The 20,981-nt window shown below is 49.4% G+C and overlaps 7 protein-coding genes across 7 annotated transcripts; 5 read left to right on the top strand and 2 right to left on the bottom strand.

Annotated features, from left to right (window-relative positions):
• The first annotated feature begins 1,948 nt into the window (after nt 1–1,948).
• Nucleotides 1,949–3,696, top strand: P174DRAFT_437280 (branched-chain amino acid aminotransferase, cytosolic). Its single transcript, XM_024826253.1, has 3 exons — nt 1,949–2,644; nt 2,710–3,311; nt 3,367–3,696. The coding sequence occupies exons 1-3, from the start codon at nt 2,230–2,232 to the stop codon at nt 3,541–3,543; spliced, it is 1,194 nt and encodes a 397-aa protein (XP_024687447.1). The 5' UTR covers nt 1,949–2,229; the 3' UTR covers nt 3,544–3,696.
• P174DRAFT_509013 (AAR2 splicing factor family protein) lies at nt 3,696–5,830 on the bottom strand (the record flags this gene model as incomplete). Its single annotated transcript, XM_024831510.1, has 2 exons — nt 3,696–5,408; nt 5,807–5,830. 2 exons carry the CDS (start codon nt 5,828–5,830, stop codon nt 3,990–3,992), a joined length of 1,443 nt encoding a protein of 480 aa, XP_024687448.1. The 3' UTR covers nt 3,696–3,989.
• A 128-nt stretch (nt 5,831–5,958) lies between these two features.
• Nucleotides 5,959–6,871, bottom strand: P174DRAFT_437283 (40S ribosomal protein uS11). The gene is made up of 4 exons (XM_024826254.1): nt 6,786–6,871; nt 6,657–6,729; nt 6,384–6,544; nt 5,959–6,308 (listed from the first exon to the last, which is right to left on the bottom strand). The coding sequence occupies exons 1-4, from the start codon at nt 6,850–6,852 to the stop codon at nt 6,172–6,174; spliced, it is 438 nt and encodes a 145-aa protein (XP_024687449.1). The 5' UTR covers nt 6,853–6,871; the 3' UTR covers nt 5,959–6,171.
• A 395-nt stretch (nt 6,872–7,266) lies between these two features.
• P174DRAFT_437286 (prephenate dehydrogenase (NADP(+))) lies at nt 7,267–9,485 on the top strand. Its single transcript, XM_024826255.1, has 7 exons — nt 7,267–7,397; nt 7,765–7,825; nt 7,876–7,987; nt 8,053–8,201; nt 8,260–8,863; nt 8,931–9,061; nt 9,175–9,485. The coding sequence occupies exons 1-7, from the start codon at nt 7,303–7,305 to the stop codon at nt 9,331–9,333; spliced, it is 1,311 nt and encodes a 436-aa protein (XP_024687450.1). The 5' UTR covers nt 7,267–7,302; the 3' UTR covers nt 9,334–9,485.
• An 848-nt stretch (nt 9,486–10,333) lies between these two features.
• P174DRAFT_31414 (putative cytosolic regulator Pianissimo) lies at nt 10,334–14,756 on the top strand. Its single transcript, XM_024821650.1, has 3 exons — nt 10,334–12,447; nt 12,500–14,338; nt 14,394–14,756. The coding sequence occupies exons 1-3, from the start codon at nt 10,702–10,704 to the stop codon at nt 14,562–14,564; spliced, it is 3,756 nt and encodes a 1,251-aa protein (XP_024687451.1). The 5' UTR covers nt 10,334–10,701; the 3' UTR covers nt 14,565–14,756.
• A 752-nt stretch (nt 14,757–15,508) lies between these two features.
• Nucleotides 15,509–17,785, top strand: P174DRAFT_509016 (putative ATP-dependent protease (CrgA); the record flags this gene model as incomplete). The annotated part of the gene is made up of 2 exons (XM_024831511.1): nt 15,509–17,258; nt 17,518–17,785. Exons 1-2 carry the CDS (start codon nt 15,646–15,648, stop codon nt 17,783–17,785), a joined length of 1,881 nt encoding a protein of 626 aa, XP_024687452.1. The 5' UTR covers nt 15,509–15,645.
• A 1,403-nt stretch (nt 17,786–19,188) lies between these two features.
• P174DRAFT_362550 (RNA-binding protein) lies at nt 19,189–20,786 on the top strand (the record flags this gene model as incomplete). The annotated part of the gene is made up of 4 exons (XM_024821867.1): nt 19,189–19,241; nt 19,333–19,342; nt 19,752–20,213; nt 20,277–20,786. The coding sequence occupies 4 exons, from the start codon at nt 19,189–19,191 to the stop codon at nt 20,784–20,786; spliced, it is 1,035 nt and encodes a 344-aa protein (XP_024687453.1).
• Nucleotides 20,787–20,981: the final 195 nt, after the last annotated feature.

Genomic DNA, 20,981 nt, shown 5'->3' on the forward strand with positions numbered 1-20,981 from the left:
ACCTCAACCACTAGTTAACCAGCGAGTATGGCTGACTCAAAAATATAAAATAATGTCCTATGGCAACCATTCAACGGAAGTTGTCCGTTGCACTCATCGTCAACCTGACTGGTCGTTGCACAGGAACGTCACAGCCGTGGCGATATGTAGCTTTCCTTGCATCCGCCTATCATAGCAATGCCTCTTGATTGAAAGAAGTATTAAGAGACAACCATGGCCTTGGTATTCTCACTACTATTTAATTTGTCCTACAGCCTCTGGCCTATTAACTTCTGTATCCGAATACTAATATTCCCCACGAGCCTCCAATCCGACTATCTGAAGGACGACCAAAACGGGAAAATAGGGGACCCCAGCCTCGACCTATCTTTCCTGTGCAGTCGTACAGAACACCTGAATCTTAGGTCTTTGATGGTTGAGGACTGCCAGATCACATCCGCGGCGGATATTGATACCTACTCCGTAATATGGAACTTTACATCACGCTGAGATGATGTTTGCCTCATGGATCACGAGTCAGGGCAGATGTACCCATAGAATAGGCAGGTGTTTATGCACATCAATCCCTTTGACGGCTTGGAGAGTTATCTAATCACTTGGCTTCATATTCATCAGTACAAGGTACTTACCTGACTACGCAACGATGATGGGAATTGCTTTTCAGCATTTAGGGTATCCGGTTAGTAGTAGCCAGCCACTAACAGCTCGACCTCAGATACCCATCATCCTAGTGGACTTCAATTTGGTGATGCACAGGTAGGTTCCTTGTCGAGTTTGTAGTGTGACAGATGCCAAAGCATCTAAATCTAAGACTGTGGTGGATGTATGGATGATCTCTGGACATCATGTTCGAAATGGTTGAGGTGAGGTTCGGTACCTACCACCATGGATTCGAGGCCCAGTGCTGAGGAAGTGATAAGTGCTATACGCCTAGGTACATTACCCACGATCGTGGTCATTGAGGCCCAAGCTGCGTCGTTTGTACACATTATATCACTGCCAGATCAAGGTCTGTACCAATGGACTGGTTCTACCAAGCACCTTGTTCCAGTCTGACGGTGAAGGGCCCGCTGTGACGAATCATGGGGTTTGGTATCTATGGCTTCAACTGATAAGGGAAAGGTCCGGACTTCGGCTGGGAAGATACTTGGTTCAACAATGAAGATGTCCTCAGTAAGCTTAGTACTAACTGAACTATTGGATCCAGTTCCATATTCCTGGGAGAGAAGTCTTGACCAATGAAGGTTATTCAACAGCGTCTGTTGTTCTTCCGCAGGTGCTCAGATCAGTGTCTGGTGCGTTTAGTCGTCACTGTGCGTCTTGGACTTGATAGAAGACTAAGAAATACATAGCTCTACCTTGTTAACCCAATCATTTAGTCGTATCTCAGATCTTGGCACTTAGTGAATGCTTGAAGGGTATCTGACTGTCGGTACTTCAATCTTCACTGAAATCTTGCAGGAATCAAACGTCTCCCTTGATAGCCGCCCGGCTAGAATCGGCATCCCTTGCCAGGTTTCGTAAAAGAGAAGGCGGTAAGTGCCATAGATCTCTCCGCCTACTACAAACGGCCTGAATATTGCCCATTTACGCAGTCGCGCGATACCGGAAGTAGGCTAGCGCGGTTTAGTCCTATTGCTGCTGCAAGTCATCAACAGGGAAAGCGATGAAGCAATTTATGTTGTTGTCATGAACAAAGCTGCTAGATAGGGATGTTGATAAAGATAGATGTTCTCAGAAGCATCCTGTAACCACATTGAGAGATCCATCAAGAGAACATAACGGCTAGATCATCGCAATAGATTCTACTCTGTGCTGCGGATATCGATGGCGAAGTCCCAGAGAATGGCTCCGCTCGGCAAGAAAACTTTTGCTTTCGCCCCTCCCGGTTTTTTGTCAATCGGAGAAAACATGGAGTAGATAGTCAATCATTTATATAGTAACAATCATCTGGACTCAATCTAAGCGGGTTGTCCTCCTCTGTAGACTGGCATCGTTTGTTTGTATCCCTCAGGCTCCGTTATCGCAGGCGGATTCAACTTGGTTCCTGCGGTTGTTATAGTTCGGCACCACCGCCGGATCTGATAGTGACTCACAAGTCCCGACTGAAAGTCAATAGACCTCGAACCCCTTTCATCACTCGCTCGACCTTTGCACCTTTCGTCATAACCGGGTTCTGCGATAATCCAATTTTCGAACCGTCTCAGCTATCATCACACCAAGCCAGTCATGGGTTCAATCGCGCAGACAGTACGAGAGCTTGATGCCTCGACCGTCAAGGTAACTCGGTCCACCAACCTGCGTCTGGTTCCTGAACCCGGTTCCCCGGAGGAACTCAGTCACTCGCACTGTACAGACCACATGGTCACCGTCAGATGGACCGTCAACAATGGATGGGAGACCCCTGAAATCAAACCATACGAGAATCTCAGCATTCCCCCGACCGCCGGCTGCCTGCACTATGCTACGGAATGCTTCGAGGGCATGAAGGTGTACCGAGGATACGACGGCAAATTGCGTCTGTTCCGGCCAGACTGCAATGGCGAGAGACTTGTCATGAGTGCCCAGAGAACTTCTTTGCCCACCTTTCGGTTTGAGGAGCTCAAGGTGCTTATCGCCAAGTTGATGCAGATCGATGGACCCCGTATGCACCCCTGCTCCAAAGGAATTCTTGACATGGATTAACAAGACTTTTTCTTTCCCTAATAGGCTGGCTCCCCAAGGACCAACCCGGTCGATTCCTTTACCTTCGTCCCACTTTGATCGGCAGCGGCCCTCATCTGGGCGTGCAAACACCCAAAGAAGCCCTTCTCTTCATTATTGCCGTGCCTTGGCCTGACCCGTCCAAGAAGCCCGTCGAGCCTGGCACCAAGCCCGGCCTGAAGCTTCTCGCCTCCCGCCCTGAAACCATCCGTGCCTGGCCTGGTGGCTTCGGTTACGCGAAGCTCGGAGCTAACTATGGCCCTTCCCTGTCAGCTCACGGTCAAGCTCAAGCCTTGGGCTTTGACCAGGTCCTCTGGCTGTTCGGAGAGGACCGCCAAGTGACCGAGGCCGGCGCCAGCAATTTCTTCATTGTCTGGGAGAACAAGGATACCGGCAGACTCGAGCTCGTCACCGCACCCCTTGAGAACCAGCTTATCCTCGCCGGTGTCACCCGTCGCAGCGTGCTGGAGCTGGCGCGGTCAAGATTGGCCAAGCCTGTCGGAAGCCTTGCACCTGTTGATGTTGTGGAGAAGGCGCTTACCATCGGAGATGTTGAGCAGGCCTGGAAGGAAGGGCGCATTGTTGAGGCATTCGTCTCCGGCACTGCTGTAAGTCACTCTTCGCTCGACAACTGTCACGCATCCTTTCGCTAATACAAAATAGTACTTTATCACTCCTGTGAAGCTCGTCAGGAACGGTGATCTCGACATGGACATGGTTGATGCGGGCATTGAGCGTGCAGGATACGCTGCCCAGATCAGATCTTGGTTGGACGCCATCATGTATGGCAAGGAGAACCATGAATGGTCTTATGTGATTGAAGGAGAGGTCGAAAATTAAGGTGGATGCATCCCTTTTTTTGCCAATAGACATAGACTCAAAGTGACAAAAGTGTTGCATGCGGGATGATTGTTAGAACGGTGTTTCCATGCTGAGCACGCCAGTTTTCTATACATATGTACCGAGCTTTAGCTCTTGGAATTGTAAATACCCATTCAAATTTTTTTGTTGTTAGCATGGAGGATTGATCCTTGACGATTGTTAAAATGACTTGATTTAATTCGCCCTGAGTGAGGTGTGAGCATGGTACCTCGCCCAGAAGGTGTCCGATCAATTTGTTCCCTCGTCACATAACTGCTGGTGGTATAGAGTCTTTCCAATCATCATGAAGTCGCTTACTTGAGATGCACAGGTGAATGGAGCACAGACTCAATAATGAATCGCGATGGCGTGTAAAGAGTCGACTGAATTACATACTAGAGTGTCATTAAGCAGAGGATACTCGCCTATGGCGTACCCACATTATCCATGTCCAGATCCTGCGTTGTGTTCCCTTCGCCGGGATCGACAACGAGGGGAGCATACTCCCCTGTCTCGTCGTCTCCATCATCTTCCATTTCTAGCTCAACTTCTTCACCGTCCTCCAGCTGGACCATGCCCCGGCGAACAAAGGCTTCGCGGTCCAATTCCCAGTCGTATTCGTCTTTGACCCACGTAGCCAGCTTGTCGAATTCGGCCTTCAGCGTAGGACCAGGGTTGTCGACGACTTCATACAGGGTTCGCCTGAACTTCATCAGGAGTTTGCGCAGAAATTCCCCGCCATCGGCTCCGTCAATATCGAACAGTCCACCTTCGACATCATCACACCGTTCGAGCTGTAGCAGAAGCAATCGGAGCACGCTCACCATGAAAGGCTCACGATCCTTGACTGCATTTTGGCAGGTCAAGACTAGTTCCAGCAATCTTCTCCATTGCTGCAGACATGAGTAGTTCATCAACGTCATAACCATCAAGAAACTGAATTGAAGTTCACCCAGGATCTGTGCCTCCCCCGTCTTTTCTCCACTGTCTCCACCACTGGAGTGTCGTTGAATCAGGTCTCCCAGTGCCCATGAACGATCTTGTGCCGCTTCGGTCCTCTCCCGTCCAATAGCTCCTTCTCTCCATGTGCGCTTGAGGTCAACAGGAAGAAACGAGAATGCAGTTTCCTGCTCGCCGGTAACCTTAGCCAGATCCTCTGAGTTGGGATCGGGAAGCCCTGGAATCTTATCACTATCCCTTTCTGCAGAGCTACCGGATGTCACCATCCACCGAGGCCGACCATCGACGTCCAGTTCAGGGTCGCCAACAATCCGCGACAGAAGCCTTGGGGAAATATTGTTCGTCAAGTCCGCCCAATATTTTCGGCCCTGGTCCTCGTCATCTTCGTCAATGTCTTCCTGAACTGGACTCTGTTGCTCCTTTTGCTCCTGCGACTGGGACTCCGATGTCCGCGATGACGAGACACGACTGCGGTACCGGAACAGCCCACCACGCTGCCAGACAGCGCCTAAATTCGCTTTATGTCGCATCGCCTCCTGCCTGTCTGCGTCGCTGCTTGCTCGCAGAGGCTCCAGTGTTTCTGTCTCCCAATTCCATTTCCACACAAAAATATCCGACCCCAAACTTCTGGATGACGCCGGTACTATGGCCCCATTGTGGCTCTCGTCAAAGACGCTGATATCGCCAACGTAGAACCAACCCCCGGATCTTAGAGAAAGGCTTTCTGTTGTTCCAGTGTATAAAAAGTGCCAACCATTCGGTAGGTCTCGTATGCCATGAAAATTTGGTGTCGATGTGAAGGTGACAAGGTCAATGCCGACGAGAGTCTTTGGCGGAAGGTGGGGACGAGGATGGTGGGGGAGGGGAGAGAGGAAGAGGCATGGCTGTGGACGTGGATGCAGTGCTATTCTTGTAAGTTCAACTTCAGCGAGCACTTGGAGAGGCAGCAAATTCGACTGCTCTGTTCAAGCCTTTCAAGGATCTGCCGTTGTGTAATTGATCCCGGATACAGATCTGAGCCTTGACGTCAGTACATAGCATCAGCCGTCCTTCAGGTGGACTTGTCCGCGACAACGTCAAAAGAGGCGGGCGGTGGCAGAGTTAGTAGGATCTGATGACTGGAATACTCTAAAGGAGAATGATTGTGCTTCATGGGTTGGTGAAAAAGATTGAGTGGCTAAAGCTCCAAAGTTCTTATCGAATTTGAACTTCCGCGCACACTAGCAGTCACCTCAACAAGTGCCGCTTCACCATTCAGCCTTCAGATCGGCTTTGAACTGACTTGCAGATCCATCTTTAATTCCATTTTTACGTTAAACCGACATCTGTATGATACGGTAGACTGCTAGGATTTATATGGCGATCTACATCAACCTTCTACAATGACCCCGCTACATCACGAAAGTCTGAGTATGCTCCAATTCTGGTTATTTTGGCAGAGATAGCTGCTATACTGGCTAACAGACTATGAGACCCCGAACTGAAGACAAAAACTTTTGGACATGAGAAAAATTGAAGACCAGGCGATAAGGGCCGTTCTTCGCGTTTATTCCATCCACATCCGCGGGCACAAGGCCCTGGCGGTAGCCTCCAGCCCAGCCGTGCAAACGAATTGCACGACATGGACAAAGACACACCCGCACACGTCTACAGACGACGACCACGGCGACCACCCTTGCGACGAGTAGAGTCGGAAGGAGTGGGGGTCACGTCCTCGATTCTGCCAATTCTCATGCCAGAACGAGCAAGGGCACGGAGAGCGGACTGGGCACCGGGACCGGGGTCTTGGTACCGTTACCTGTGATATAATTAGCTCTTTTGTCCCAACCCACACCGTCACCTAATGTTTCGCTACATACCACCAGTGGCACGGATCTTGATGTGGAGAGCGTTGATGCCGAGCTCCTTGCAGCGGGCAGCGACGTCCTGAGCAGCCAACATGGCAGCATAGGGAGAAGACTCGTCACGGTCAGCCTTGACCTTCATACCACCGGTGACACGGCAGATGGTTTCGCGACCACTATTATTTGAGAACCATGTTAGTTCCTTGTCTGAGAGGAGACCCCATTGCGCATCGCTCTTCGAGGGCATCAATCGCACGAGGCCAAAAGTTGCGAAGGTCAAAAACGAACCTCAGATCGGTAACGTGGACGAAGGTATCGTTGAAAGAGGCGAAGATACGAGCAACGCCAAAAACGAGCTTGCCTGTACACGACTGTTAGAGTCAAGTATGCGCAAAATTCGGCATTACTCAAACATACCATCTCCGGCCAGAGGACCGAGAGAGACGTTCTCCTTGGCGGCAGTGGTGGTCTTCTTGGGAGGCATTTTGGGTGTGCTGGTCGTGGGATGGAATATGGAGCAAGAGAAGAAGAGAAAATCAAGATCCGCTGATGGAGTTGGATATACAAAAGTGGAGATTGTGTGTGCCCTACGAATGCTGCACCGCGCTGATTGGCCAGAAGTTAATTCGCGGCGGTCAAGCGAGTTACAGCCTGAGGCAGAAAGGCAGAAAGAATGGGTGAGACGGCAGCAGTCGGGCCGGTGGGCGGTCAGCCAGGAGCTTTTAAGCTAAGAGTCAAATTTTCCACCGCACTGTCGGATTCTCATCTTCTGGACAATCAGACATCAACAGTGCGGATTTTTCTCGAATCACTCTTTTATTTGAATAGTCAGCATAGCCTGATGGTTCTAGAGATATCCGTGTTCTTTTCTGTCTACTGTCTTGGCTGTACTTTCGCTCATTAGTTAGCCTGGTGCAGCTAAATAAGAATCAATATGGTCCTCACCAAGGAAAATGCCAAAATTGGCATCATTGGTTTGGGAGACATGGGCAAGATGTATGCCCAGCGGCTCAGTCTCGCAGGGTGGAGGTAAATCATCACTTTTCCCTAATGACCACCATCATTTGCTTGTAATAGGTAAGACATCCTCTCTTTTCTCTCTTCTTTCTTTTCCTTTTACATGATGACTTGAGTGCATTTGGCTCGAGCATGACCTGACGGTTGCACCGCTACGCCATTCTGGTATGTGGTTGACTGTCAGGTTGTCAATGATGTAAAATCTCAGCTACCTTTATTTCTTTTGTCTGAAATCTTCATTAAGGATTCCTTGGTTCTCAAAGCTCTGATATTGCCGTCCTCAAACTGAGTGCTAACTCTCAAGTTTCTCAGGTTCAATCGTACTGGTACTAAGTCTGTCCAAGCGGCTGAAATTCACTAACCACTATCTGTTTATAAGGGTAAATGCATGTGATCTGCCTCAGAATTATGAACGTCTAAAGGAGGAGTTTGCTTCTCAAGTACGTCGTTTGCTCACAGCTAATGCTGTCCATACTCATCGTATATATAGCAAGGTGTCACTATACTCCCGAATGGACACCTGGTTTCAAGAATTAGCGATTATATTATATACAGTGTAGAGGCTGCTGTCATCGACAGGGTAGTTGCACAGTATGGGCCATGTATGTCCTTGTTCGAGCAAAGGATACTACCACTCTTAGTATCGATTTTTCTGACTTGTGGAAAGCAACCAAGGTCGGTGCGATCGTCGGCGGCCAGACATCCTGCAAGGCGCCTGAATTAGCTGCATTTGAGAAGCATCTTCCTCCAGATGTAGAAATCCTATCTTGCCATTCGCTCCATGGACCCCAGGTCAACCCGAAAGGACAACCTCTGGTACGACACGCATGTCTTACTGCGAGTCTTTCCTGCATAATAACATGGTTTGCTTCAGGTCTTGATTCAGCATCGTGCCTCGGACGAGAGTTTGCGGTTCGTCGAAGAAGTATTCTCATCGTTCGGTTCCAAATATGTTTACCTCTCAGGCGAGATGCATGACCGGATCACTGCAGATACCCAAGCGGTTACACATGCAGCCTTTTTAAGCATGGGAACGGCTTGGCAAGCAAACAATCAGTTCCCCTGGGAAATGTCGCGCTGGGTTGGCGGAATTGAAAACGTCAAGATCAACATCACATTGCGCATCTACTCTAACAAATGGCATGTCTATGCTGGCCTGGCCATCCTCAACCCTGCTGCAAAAGAACAGATCCGCACCTATGCCCAATCCGTAACGGAGCTGTACAAACTGATGATCGGTGGACAGCGAGAGGAGCTGAAACGTCGAGTCAAGGCGGCCGGCGCGGCTGTCTTCAAGGACGGTACTGAAGGTCAGGAATTGCTCCTCAAAGATGAAGTCCTGGATCGCTTCTCCCTCTCGAACCGGCCTCGGGAGTATCACCCGCCGAACAACCACCTGAGTCTTCTTGCAATTGTCGACTGTTGGTCGAAATTGGGCATCGTCCCTTATGACCATATGATCTGCTCAACACCTGTGAGTGACGCTAATACCGCAGCTGCATTGCTTACATCGTTCCATGTTGAGTTGCTAATTGCTCTGTGAAGCTCTTCCGGTTGTGGTTGGGGTCACTGAATATCTATTCCGCAACCCTAAGCTCCTCGATGAGGCATTGGATACCGCAATTGACGACAAAACCTTTCGCTCAGACGATCTAGAGTTCACATTCGCTGCCAGGGTGAGTACTAAATCTCGCCTGATGTTCTAAGGGCAGTGATGTCGTGGGCCAGGAGGCTTTCCATGCTGTCTTCAAAAGCCCAGGATAGCTGACATATTGCGTACAATCAATAGGCCTGGTCTGATTGCGTTTCATTTGGCGATTTCGAATCCTACCGTGATCGCTTTGAGCGAATTCAGCAGTACTTCGCGCCTCGTTTCCCTGACGCAGTTAAGCTTGGAAACGAGATGATGAAGACGATCTTGGAGAAGACAGCAACGGGGACTCGATAAGCGCTTTTGGAAGTTGATGGGTAACCATGATGATGTGATGAACCACGAATGACAGAAAGAGGGCATAGATGATACTACATAAACCTTTCAATCTCTCGCGGGAAATGTCCATGGATCAGAACATGTACGCCTCTGTATAGTCACTGCTTGCCGGAGTCTTCCTTTGGGAAGTTACCCGTGAAGTAATCTTATTACTAGCTTTCAGAATGGTCGAACCCTCGGCACCACCAGTTTGGTTCGTTTCATGCCTATCCCACGGCCTAATGCGCAAGACATATCAGTTCTCGGTCCGATACGCATCACCCATGGTGTTTCAAGCGAAGTCTGGGCTAAGATGAATGCGATGACAGCACTTAGATGGCAAGGGCCCTCTCACCACGGTCATCTGTGCAAGGGCATCCATGGCATTTCTTGTCTTGTGGTATGGAAGGCATCTTTGTAAACGTAACAAGAGTGGTTCGCAGGGGAAGGGACAGAGTATGCAAGAAAAGAAGTTGGATAGCTGGCAGTCAGAGATACGGTGGGAGGTATCTTATATGCCCATCTACTGCCTATTGTCAGTGGGAAGTTGAATATCATATCACTATTGCTTTCAGTTGTACTAGCTTCTTGTGGCCTCTTGATAACCCTCTCTGAGTGTTGGATCCGCTTCGGACCAACTAGTCTTCTAAAGTTAAAGCTGGCAGAGAGTGCCTGGCCCGCTTGTCTTGAATATATTCCCCAGCCAGAGGTGCATCAACGTCTACAGAGCAATGATCCCAAAACAGCCTTTTTAGTTCGGATATGCAGGGTCCATTTTGGACAACCCGAATTTAAGCCAAACAAGGTGCATAAATTTATGCATTAATTCTCAAAGGGCACCGAGAAGAACAAGATCTATTACTTGTCGTACAAGCAAAAGCCCAATTAAGAATAGCGGCCTTAGGCGATAAGGTTGTCACCCGAGTTAGTCAGCCAGTGGTAGCCAAGACTTGAGATCCAGCTGGAAACCATCAACAGGGGAGAGTATAGTCCCTTCTTGGAGTATTCTTCGAACCTTTGAAGCGACACTATGATGCCGTTATTCTGATACCTACATCGAACCTTTGCCGATCTGAATAGCTTGCGGTACGGTCTTGTTTCACTCCCGGAAAGCTGCCCCCCGTGACCGCGGCGCACGCATCCCCTCCCTTCGAACTCGTCATTCTCCAAACAGCGCCTCATTCTGACCTGAAGTCAGTCACCGGCCTTTGTTTACAAGACACCCGTGTCAGCATCATCCATACAGTCTTTTGATACACCTCCTTCGAGCTCAATGCGGTCCTTCATCCTTTATCTCTTGCGCGATAGGTGATACGCACTCTCCCACTTGCGACTAGATGGAGACCTATGGCGTCCGGATATAATTCAGGTTTCTCCGGAACGTCGATCCAGCACCGTGACCTGGGTGATGGACGGTCGTATGCCAGCCAGGAAGATGCCTCCGCAAATGGCAGCTGGGTCGAGACCGCGTCAAGACCTGGGAGGAATGGTCGCTCACAGTCTGGAAACAGTGCAAGTATCCGCCCTCGGGGAGGTTCTGGAGGCTCTCTAGCGCCTTCCCTCGGGGGTCCTGGTAGCTTCAGCTCGGAGCTTAAGAGCATGACTACGTCGCGGAGTGTGACACCCCGACCCGATGGTACCTACAGGCGACGAGGAAGCAGCAATGTTGAGTTGGATGAATTGTCGAGCACCGAGGAGCGCCAGGCTGCGATTCGCGACAAGATCGCCAAAGAGATGAAGATCAAAACGGGAACCGAGAACATGCTTGAGGCACTTCTGGCCAAGGACCCGAAACATACCAAGGATCAGCGGTTGAGGGTAGAATCCGAACTGAGCTCGTCCAATCGCAAGCTTGCGGAACTACACCATGAGCTCGAGGAGGAATTACTACGTGCGCAGGCGCCGTCAACTCCTCCGCGGAATCGCTTTTCGATGTCTCTTTTTCGGGGTAGCCCCAGGCGGTCGCCCTCCCGGAACAACGACCTCACACTTGACGATGATCGATTGGAAGAAGCCGAGGCGGAGATGGAGTCCCCTACTTACGTCCTCGCGGAAACATTACAGGCGCTTGAGATTGAAGGGATGGCGCCAGATTACTATGTCGAACGCGCCAACAGTCTGGTCGAACTCTTTAGACGTCACCCAACCCTAAAATACGACCTTGCCTGGTCCGTCTTTGGCTTGCGCGTTCAAGTCATGCTCTTAAGCGACAGCAAAGAAGTCGTAGCGGCTGGCTACCGCTTGACTCGATACGCCATAGCTGATAGAAAGTCGCTTCAAATCATCCGGTCCCTGCACACAGATGAGCTGGTGATACTATCTCTAGTCAAGGAGAGCAAAGCTAGCATTGAGCGCGAACAGGCATTAAAGTTCGTCCGAGCTTTTCTGGATGTGAAAGACGGCGTTCACGAAATCTCGCGAGCTGTTGTGCGAACGATCGTCTCCATTGCTGAACATAATGAGGACCGTCTTCGAAACATATCTATTATGACTCTCGCTGAAATCTTGGTCAAGGATCCGGAGCTGATCGCCTATGCTGGAGGATTTGCAACTTTGCACGATGCTTTAGCAGAGGGGACTTTTGGCGCGTCGGAAAGTCTGATTGCAAGCTTCTTGCATGTTCTCGATACACCACACAGCAGAAAACACCTGCAAGGAGGATGCGAACTCGAGGCCGTACTCGCGCCGTTTACTGACTCCCTTTCGGACTCGATTCATAATGGACGATTGAAATCGTCTGCCAAGGCCATTTCCGCAATGCTTAAAACATGGCCCGGGTTGATAATCCTTGCAAGACATGAAGCCAAACCCCTTCAATCCCTCCTAGAATCGCTTCACTACCCAGATCCACAGGCAAGAAATCTGATTATGGAATTACTCTTTGATGCCCTCCGAATCAAACCACCTTCATGGTCATCTTCCTTTCTCGCAGGCCGCCGACTCACCACGTATGGCAGAGTCGCTAACCTCAGATCCGAGTCCGACGCAAAACCAGTTCGCGCATTTTACGACAGCAATGGTGATAGGTTTGATTTGACGGCGCATTTTTCGACATTGATTCTCGCGACGCTGATTGATGCCGGACTTTCACAGGTATGCTTCTCACGAATCTTTCTCCTTCCGTACATACTCTAACCAGGAACAGTCTCTTTCAGATCTCATCGAGGAAGAAACTGATCAGTCACTCAGGCGGAAAGCCACACTGCTTCTGACAGAGGTGTTAAAGTTGGCACACCATTCCTTACCTCAACGTATCAGCGCGAAACTCCAAGTTCTTCCGCATTTACTCCCACCAGCCGTCAAATTTGATGTCGAGAACCACGACGTGTGCAGCTCAACCATATATCAAATTGAGAGCATAAACCGAACTTTAGCTCGCTCGGTAGGCTACTCCAATGGAGCAGGGCGTTATAACGTCGATGTAGACATTTCTGCTTCACTTCTGTCTGGCGACCAAGGCAAAGATCGACTGAGTCCCGCCATGGATGAGACGCAATTTCGCAATGCGATATTGGAGACAAACGTCCTGAATACTGTCAACTACATTAAATGGAAATGGGACCTGATCCATCGTATTGTCGAAGGGCCCCTAACAAACCCGAAGAGACTAGACGAGGCCATAAAGGGCTCAAAGTTTATGAAACGGCTCATAGGATTCTATCGACCTTTCAAATACAGATTCTCTATGGTTCCGAACACCAAGCCGAATCAGCGCTATATTCGGACTGGATGCGCGTTGATGCGCACTCTAGTCCAAGTCCCAGAGGGAACGAAGTACCTGGCGGAGAACAAATTCTTAAGGCAGGTCGCTGAATGTCTCGCACAGGTCGACCGCATGAGCGGACTGACCTCCTCCTCGCCTCTTTTTTCGCGAGAGCAGATGGCTACCACGTTGAGCGGAGGATACTTTGCCATGTTAGGAACGCTAAGCGGCGACCCCAACGGCCTTGCTATGATGGAGCGATGGCACATGCTCAACATGTTCTACCATATAATTGAACTTCGGGATCGGGACGATCTGATACAAACTCTTTTGGGTAACCTCGACTATAGTCAAGAAAGCCATTTGAGAGTTCTGCTGTCTAAAGCTCTCACTACTGGTTCTAAAGATATCCGCATATTCGCGACGAAGCTGCTGCGGAAGTACGCAGTTGGAAATGTGCATCTTTCCGCTCAAGGGGGACTGGGTAGAGCGGACTGGGTTGTTAAGCTCTTGGTAACCCAGCTGTACGATCCTGATGTTTCCGTATGTCAGATTGCCGTCAAGATACTTGAGGAAGCGTGCAACCATCGAGACTACCTTGAATATGTTGTCAAATGCCGACCTTCTCTCGATCACCTCGGTGAGATTGGAGCACCTTTACTTTTACGATTTTTGTCGACATCAGTTGGCTATCATTACTTGGACGGCCTCGACTATATCACGCAAGAAATGGATGATTGGTTCTTAGGGCGGAACGACGCCTATGTTGGTCTCGTGGAAGCTGCGCTTTCGAGAGCCTACGTTGACCAACCCCGCAGGGGGAGCTTTGCGCCTGAGGATTTCGTGGATTTGCAGGACGTTGGAGTTGTACCGCCCCATTTCTACAGAGAACTTGCGAGGACGAAAGAGGGATGTCGACTTCTGGAACAATCGGGCCACTTCAGTGAATTCGCTTGGACTATTCGAGACTTTCGATTGGACGAAGAAGATACCGAGGCGCTTCTCAAAGTCAAGGGCTGCCTCTGGGCTGTCGGCAACGTTGGCTCCATGGAATTGGGAGCACCGTTTCTTGAGACGGACATCGTCCAACATATTGTGAAGATTGCCGAAAGTGCTGAAGTCTTGACGATGAGGGGCACTGCTTTCTTTGTTCTTGGCTTAATTTCTCGCAGTCGACATGGCTTGAAAGTACTCCGGGAAGCTGGATGGGACTCCGCAGTCGACCAGAAAGGGGACTCGATCGGGCTGAGTTTGCCCACGGACTTCAAAAAGCTGTTCTTGGTAGGTAACACATTAGCAGTCAAGCCATCCAAAGTATACTGAACTCTGATTGCAGGTCGATTTCCCTTCTCATTCTCGGCCGGTTGAAGCCAAACGCTTGTCTCATGAAAAATTCAAGGCGGCCACGACCGATCCAGATCCTACCAATCAGAAGATCTTGAAACTAATAGTCGACATGGGAAATACAGTTCTATCCAAAAGAGCAGCCACAGATCTTCATAAGTAAGCGGATCAAGTGTTCAAGATCACGGTTATCTCGAATAGAAACTAAGCTGACATATGTGAATCTGTAGCATTAAAGCGAAGGATCCGGATCGGTTTCGGCAACCTCACCTTTTCCGCAAGACTCTCAGCATCCTCGAGGGTCATCACTATCGACTGCCGGCACGACGCTTCGCCCTTGATCTGTTTGACAAGAGTGTAATGCGACGTATCGTGCTGGAAGAAGACTCAGACACTGATTCCGAGACGGCCTCATCGCAAGAATCCGATTGATGGACTGTTTATGGCTGGACCACCCGCCTTGGGCCTTTGTAACCTTTTCCCTCATCCTACGTTAAAATCATCATCGATACATACCTCTTCCTTCCCCTCCTCTCATTGAATGTGAATGACGACGATGGTTACGAACCACACTATTGCATTCCCGATTTCAAGGTTAGGCATTTTACGCGAGTTGCTACGTTTTCTTCCAGAGTACCCCCTTCTGTCTTGGTATGGCGTTCAGGAATGTCCAGTCCTGAGCAATGAAAGATGTCACCATGTTATGTTCTCTTATACACTTGAGACTCCGCAGGATTCCCCCATCTGCTTGAGACCAGACTCCAGAACAACTGAGGAGAAGGAGTTCAACGGGCGAAGACTTGATCAACAGTTAAGGGCTCACCGGTACTCTTGGCTTCGAGCTCCTCGTCGGCTCACGAAGCGTCTCATAAGCAATTCTGTACATACAAATACACATTCTATCCTTTATGCAGCATATCCAGCATGAGTGGGCTACTACTGATACTTCTGCGGTCGTGCTTCTGAAAGCTTTTCAGTGCAGTATGATGTAGCTTAGCTCTCGATGTCAGATTGGTTGGAACCAAGAGTGAGTGGAGTGACTAAACCTCGGGATGGCCGAGGCCTTATGCCTCCGCAGTCCTTTAGCACCCCAACTAACATTGATCTGTTCCAAGCTAGTCATCTATCACATCGTGCCATCTACTCCAGCAATTTATACTAAAAATAGTGGAATATTCAATACTACTTGCACCGTAGATATTCGTCACACTCACGTATCCTGACCATCAACTGGCCCAGTACCAATGGAAGATGACCGAGTGACCTTTTCTCCACACTCTCCACACGATGGAGATAGCACTTCCGTCAGCGCCGCACCCACGATCCCCGACAGCGTCACGACCTCTCAGCCGATCCTAGCGCATTCTCTCATACGCTTGATTCAATGCTCGCACTGTTTGCGGCCTCTCCGGTCACCGCTCAGGCTGCCATGTGGGAATACCTTCTGCCGAGCTTGTCTTCCCCCGCTTCATGAGCGGAAGGGAATCACGTATCCGGCAGACGAGGGACGAAAGCAAGGCTTCAGGTGCTACTGGAGAGGGAAGCATAACTGCCATGGGGAACATTGTGTGGGCGACTGTGGGGTCGATGTATTACTGAGCAGGCTCGTGGACGTCTTTGATGAAGTTCTCGCGCATACTGCGGCAGCGTCGGATACGAGCAATGAGGGGGAGGATGGGCTTCGGATGACCTGGAAGGGCTTTAAGGATCAGGAGCTAACGTTGAACTGTGCGGACATCGGTCCCGATGTATTGAGGGGAGTATACAACTTGGTGAAGCAGGGACGCTTCGATTGCGATGCGACGGAGATAATATACGAGAGAGCTCTCGAAGACTGCTCTGGACAGGTCGATCAGTCAAGTGCACTGTTTGAGCGATTGAAAGATTCCATCCGGAATGAACTGGACTGTCAGGTCTGTTACTCGCTGATCACAGACCCGTTCACCACACCCTGTGGCCACACGTTCTGCCGCGGCTGTGTTGCAACCGTTTTAGATCATAGTGATCTCTGTCCTATCTGCCGGCGCAAATTGAATATGGCTTCGACCATAAACTCTGAGCCCGTCAATAAGAGGGTATCCGACATTACAAAGCTGTTTTTCTCGGACCAGATCAGTTCACAGTGGCAGAGTCTGGCTGAGGAGCAGCCTGATTCAGAGGCTGGAACCATTCTTCCTTTGTTCGTCAATTCTCTATCATTTCCAACTATGCCGACTTTCTTGCGTATCTTTGAACCTCGCTACTGCCTCATGATACGAAGAGTCATGGAGAGTAGAGATCGCAAGTTTGGGATGGTCATGTATAACCGCTTAGGACGACCGCAAGGACAACTAGGAGCATCCCAATTCATGCAATATGGAACAGTTCTTAGGGTCGAGCGCTTTGAGCCCCTTCCTGGCGGCAGAAGCTTGATTTTTGCCAATGGTGTATCGCGCTTCAAAGTTCTCAAATCTCACATAGTGGATGGCTACCACGTTGGCCAAATACAGCGTGTTGACGATATTCCTATCGCAGAAGAGGAGAATTTGGAGTCCTTGGAGACGGCGACCATCTCCCATCGTTCAACAGAAGCCCGGCCATCCCAACAGCCACTAGACTCCATGTCAACGCAAGAACTGTTCCAGTTGGGACTGGACTTTGTACGAAAGCGGCGGGGCGAAGGTGCCAGATGGCTGCACCCGCGCGTCTTGATGGCCTACGGAGATATACCTTCGGATCCAGCGCAGTTCCCTTGGTGGCTTGCCTGTGTTTTCCCAGTATCCGAAGAGGAAAAGTACGCGCTTCTGTCAGCAACAAGTGTTAGGGAGCGGCTGAAGATCACCGCACAGTGGGCTAGAAGGGCAGAGGCCCGGGAGTGGTATGTTCTCAATTGCCCTTACCGGTTCTCAATCAATCTTCTAGAGAGCACTTTATACTCACTTCGACACCTTTTTGGTCAGGCCGACTCCACAATCCTTCGCCTCTCTCTTATGACTAGCCGTCCCATTTCTCGTCTTCGGTCTCATTCCCTTGGCTCTAGGTCCGATAACATCGTCCATGTCAGTGCGATCTACAAGTGTCCTCACCTCTTTTTCGCCTTTCTCCTTCTCTGTTTCTGTGTCGTTCGGTTCCGCCAGCCCTGCTATATATGAAAGCAACCAACGGCGGACTGCGCCGCAAGACGGTGAATCATATCTGTCACAAACCCTCATCATTGGCATTTTCATTGCCACCTTTCTCTTTCAGGTTGCCGCCAATTTCGGTCAGATAATGAGAATCAGACGAAGGGAAGCAGTGGATACTAGATCAAACATAGAGCAACAACCGGAGCCTCCAAGAGCTCTACAAAGGCCACAGGAGGATGATGAGAGAGAGGCTCAGTCACAGACAGCAGATACTGAGTAGAGCCTCTTATAGATAATCCTCTCGCTTGAATGTGCATGCAGGAGAAACTTTGAGATTATAACACATGCCACATTCTTCAATCGCTGATATCTTCACACTTCACCGATGTGAGCTAAGCAAGAAGCAACCCGAGGCTCGGCCTCACATCCAATCCCATTTTGGCTGAAAATGGGCTTGTCTGACGATTAATAATGCATCCTGCACTATGTGCGTAGCGGTCAGCTAGTGCAAATCAGACGTCGTCATGACGTGAGGCCGCTTTGAGATACTCATTGTTTCATATACTGTTCCATTAGCAGTTCACAGGAATAACAGGACACTCATCATGCCAGCTGAATCCCACGACCGCCAAATATGGTCGTGCTAATTCTCCATATCCAAACGATTCACTATTGGAAAAGTCTGCTTATCTTTATACGCCAACTGCGGACATTTCTCAAATTTCTGGATGGCTGCGCAAATCTGTTCACTGCCGCTTTCTTTCTCGGATATAGGTTGCAGGAAAATCAAATCAGCTGCCTTGTCAATTTTTACACTGGTTGTACAGAATACTGCAGATGAGCAATGGAGCATCCGCAGTGAGGCGATGAGCTTTGTGGCTGGTGCTAGTTGGATATGCAATCGTAGCAAGCAAGCGCCTTGCGTCCGCTCACCGGTTGTGCATCGCCGCCAATGGGAAGAGTTGGCAGATCATAGGGATGGTGGAACGCTTTTGATTGATGCGAAGTCCTGCGAACCATCATTTACTTGACCTTGTCTTTCTTTGGAGATACCAGTTGGTCTGACTTGTCCAGCGCCACTAGACAGGGTGAGTCTGGAAAAGTGAGTGTTGGGTCACACAGCCCATATTCGACGTTTGAAAAGAGAGAACGACATAGCAGATTGACACTCAGATTTGGCCTACCTTTGAGTATATCGATGAGCTCCGCATAGTACGTAGATAGTCGTGATGGTAGGTATTCTCATAGGATAGCAATGGCCATCGATGTACTCACCTTGGACTTCTGTTTCATCAAAACAATCGCGGGAGTAAGTATGGCAATAGACTCAAGCTGTTCAAGTTGCCTGAGATAAGAGGGCGTGGAGAGAACATGAAGAAAATAGAAGTATACTTTGGAAACGACCAAATGAGCAACTCCCTTGGTCTTCTGGTCGATCGCTCCTGCAAAGTCAACGTGGGGTTATTGAATGATTGCGATATGCCTGTCCCCAGAGACGAGGAGATTATCTTGTCTTTCCCTTTCATGCACCTTGTCTCTGCCTAAACTCTTTTCTACCTTACTTTATTTCTGATTTGGCTAAAAGCATCTACTTATTAGATGCCATTTTTTAGTTCACTGGTCTGCTTCTTCCTCCCTCCTTCCTCTTTACTCCATCATCAACTAACTCTGGTACTAGATACAATGTCTTCAATCACCTCATATGGTGGCCTTTATTCTAGATCCTTTGCTCAGAAGTAAGTACTCATGCTCCATTTTGCCATTCATCTCTGCTAGCATGTCTTAAGAATCAGAAAGCGAAAATAACAGTACTGATGCTTCTGACAGAACTGAAGCTGTGAGTTCCTCCTATCTTCTACGCGAGGATTCCTTACCCCGGCTCATGCTCGCGTGACTCTTAACCAGCGAACTTTACCTCCAAATACCAGCCTGCTCGGCGCAGATTATGTTACTATTCTGAAATCAGAATACCAGCAGCTGGTAAGATAGAAAGACATCGTCCAATTCCTATTCAGCGCATTTGCTAATGAATCTAGCTGCAAGCATCGAATCATCTCAGTGAGTCAACACATCCTACGCTGATTGACGGATCATAAGGCCATATTGCAAGCCCATATGCTCATCTATCACCATACAGAGAAGTTGAAAGACTCTCTTTTGGGTGGGGGTCTATCTCAAGAAACTCTCGATGTATGATTGCATACCAAGCCGCACAGCCATGTGGTTGCTGACCACTCTCTCCTCAGATATTGGTTTACGGAGCAGATCTTCCGTCTCAGTCCTCCGAAGTTTCTGGAGAGCTCCATGAGCAGAAGGATATTGATGGACTCGAGAATCGCTCTGTTACCCAATTCAAGAGCTCCAACGATTATGAAAATGCTTCTTATGAGGTCGGCGAGATCTATGAGGAGGATACTGAAGATGATGGCATCGTTTCCCCAAACAGTGCCGAAAAGGATGACTATGACGAGTCGAGAAGCGCAGATTCTGTTTCTTCCCCGGGAGCTCAACGCACAGTCTTTATTCGCGGCTTACCGGACCGGGCCACTCATCAAGATGTCGTTGATACAGTGAGAGGCGGTGCTCTGCTGCATCTTTACCTTCGGGCTCGGGATCGCGCCGCTTACGTCTCGTTTGTTGAACCAGCTGCCGCTGCCGAATTCCTGCAGCACGCAAAAACTCATGGCTGTCATATTGCCGGGAAGCGCGTAAGAAAGCCTATCGAAGCCATTGCATGTGTACCTGTAATTGACCACTCCTCACCTTCATAGGTCGAGGTCTCTTGGAATGACCGGCAATTCTACCTTCCCCCATACGTTGGATCGAAGATCAGGAACGGCGCAACTCGGAATCTAGTCATCTACAATGTGAATGCAAATATCACCGAATCACTTATCCGGAGGGACCTTGAGCATATCCACAACCTGATTGTGATCACTGTGAAATTCAAGCAAGCAAATGCATACATCTCCACCAACTCCGTTCACAATACACTATTTGCTCGGTCCTGCATGATGTCTCGAGGCTCTTACAAGGGTATGCGCATTGGGTTTTACCCTGACGAATGCGCAGGGCTACTCTCCAAGCTTCCCTCTGGCCCAAAAAGAGATGTGCAACCAGCTTCAAAGAAGTCATTGTCAGCTTCAAATCGGTTTCAACTTCTTTACCTTGATGAGTCCGGAGACGATGATGTTGAAAACCACGAGAGTCTACCTGGCGCATTGGGCACCCAGTGTTTGAACGGTAGCATTAACATTGTGGAGAATAGAGTCTCAGCCTAACCCTGGTGGCCGATCTGGCATGGATGTTCCGAAGACAGATGGATGCTCAAATGGCAAAGTGCGTTCATTCCTCCCTTGCGTTTCCCCTTGATATTGTTGCCTTGCATGAGACAATCTCGAATATTTCTAAATATCTTGACTGAGGGAAGTTGGTACGGCAGGCGAAGCTTCTTCCAGTTGGTCTCGTGCATATCT

This window comes from Aspergillus novofumigatus (genome assembly GCF_002847465.1).
Source record: "Aspergillus novofumigatus IBT 16806 chromosome Unknown P174scaffold_1, whole genome shotgun sequence".
NCBI classification, from domain to species: domain Eukaryota; kingdom Fungi; phylum Ascomycota; class Eurotiomycetes; order Eurotiales; family Aspergillaceae; genus Aspergillus; species Aspergillus novofumigatus.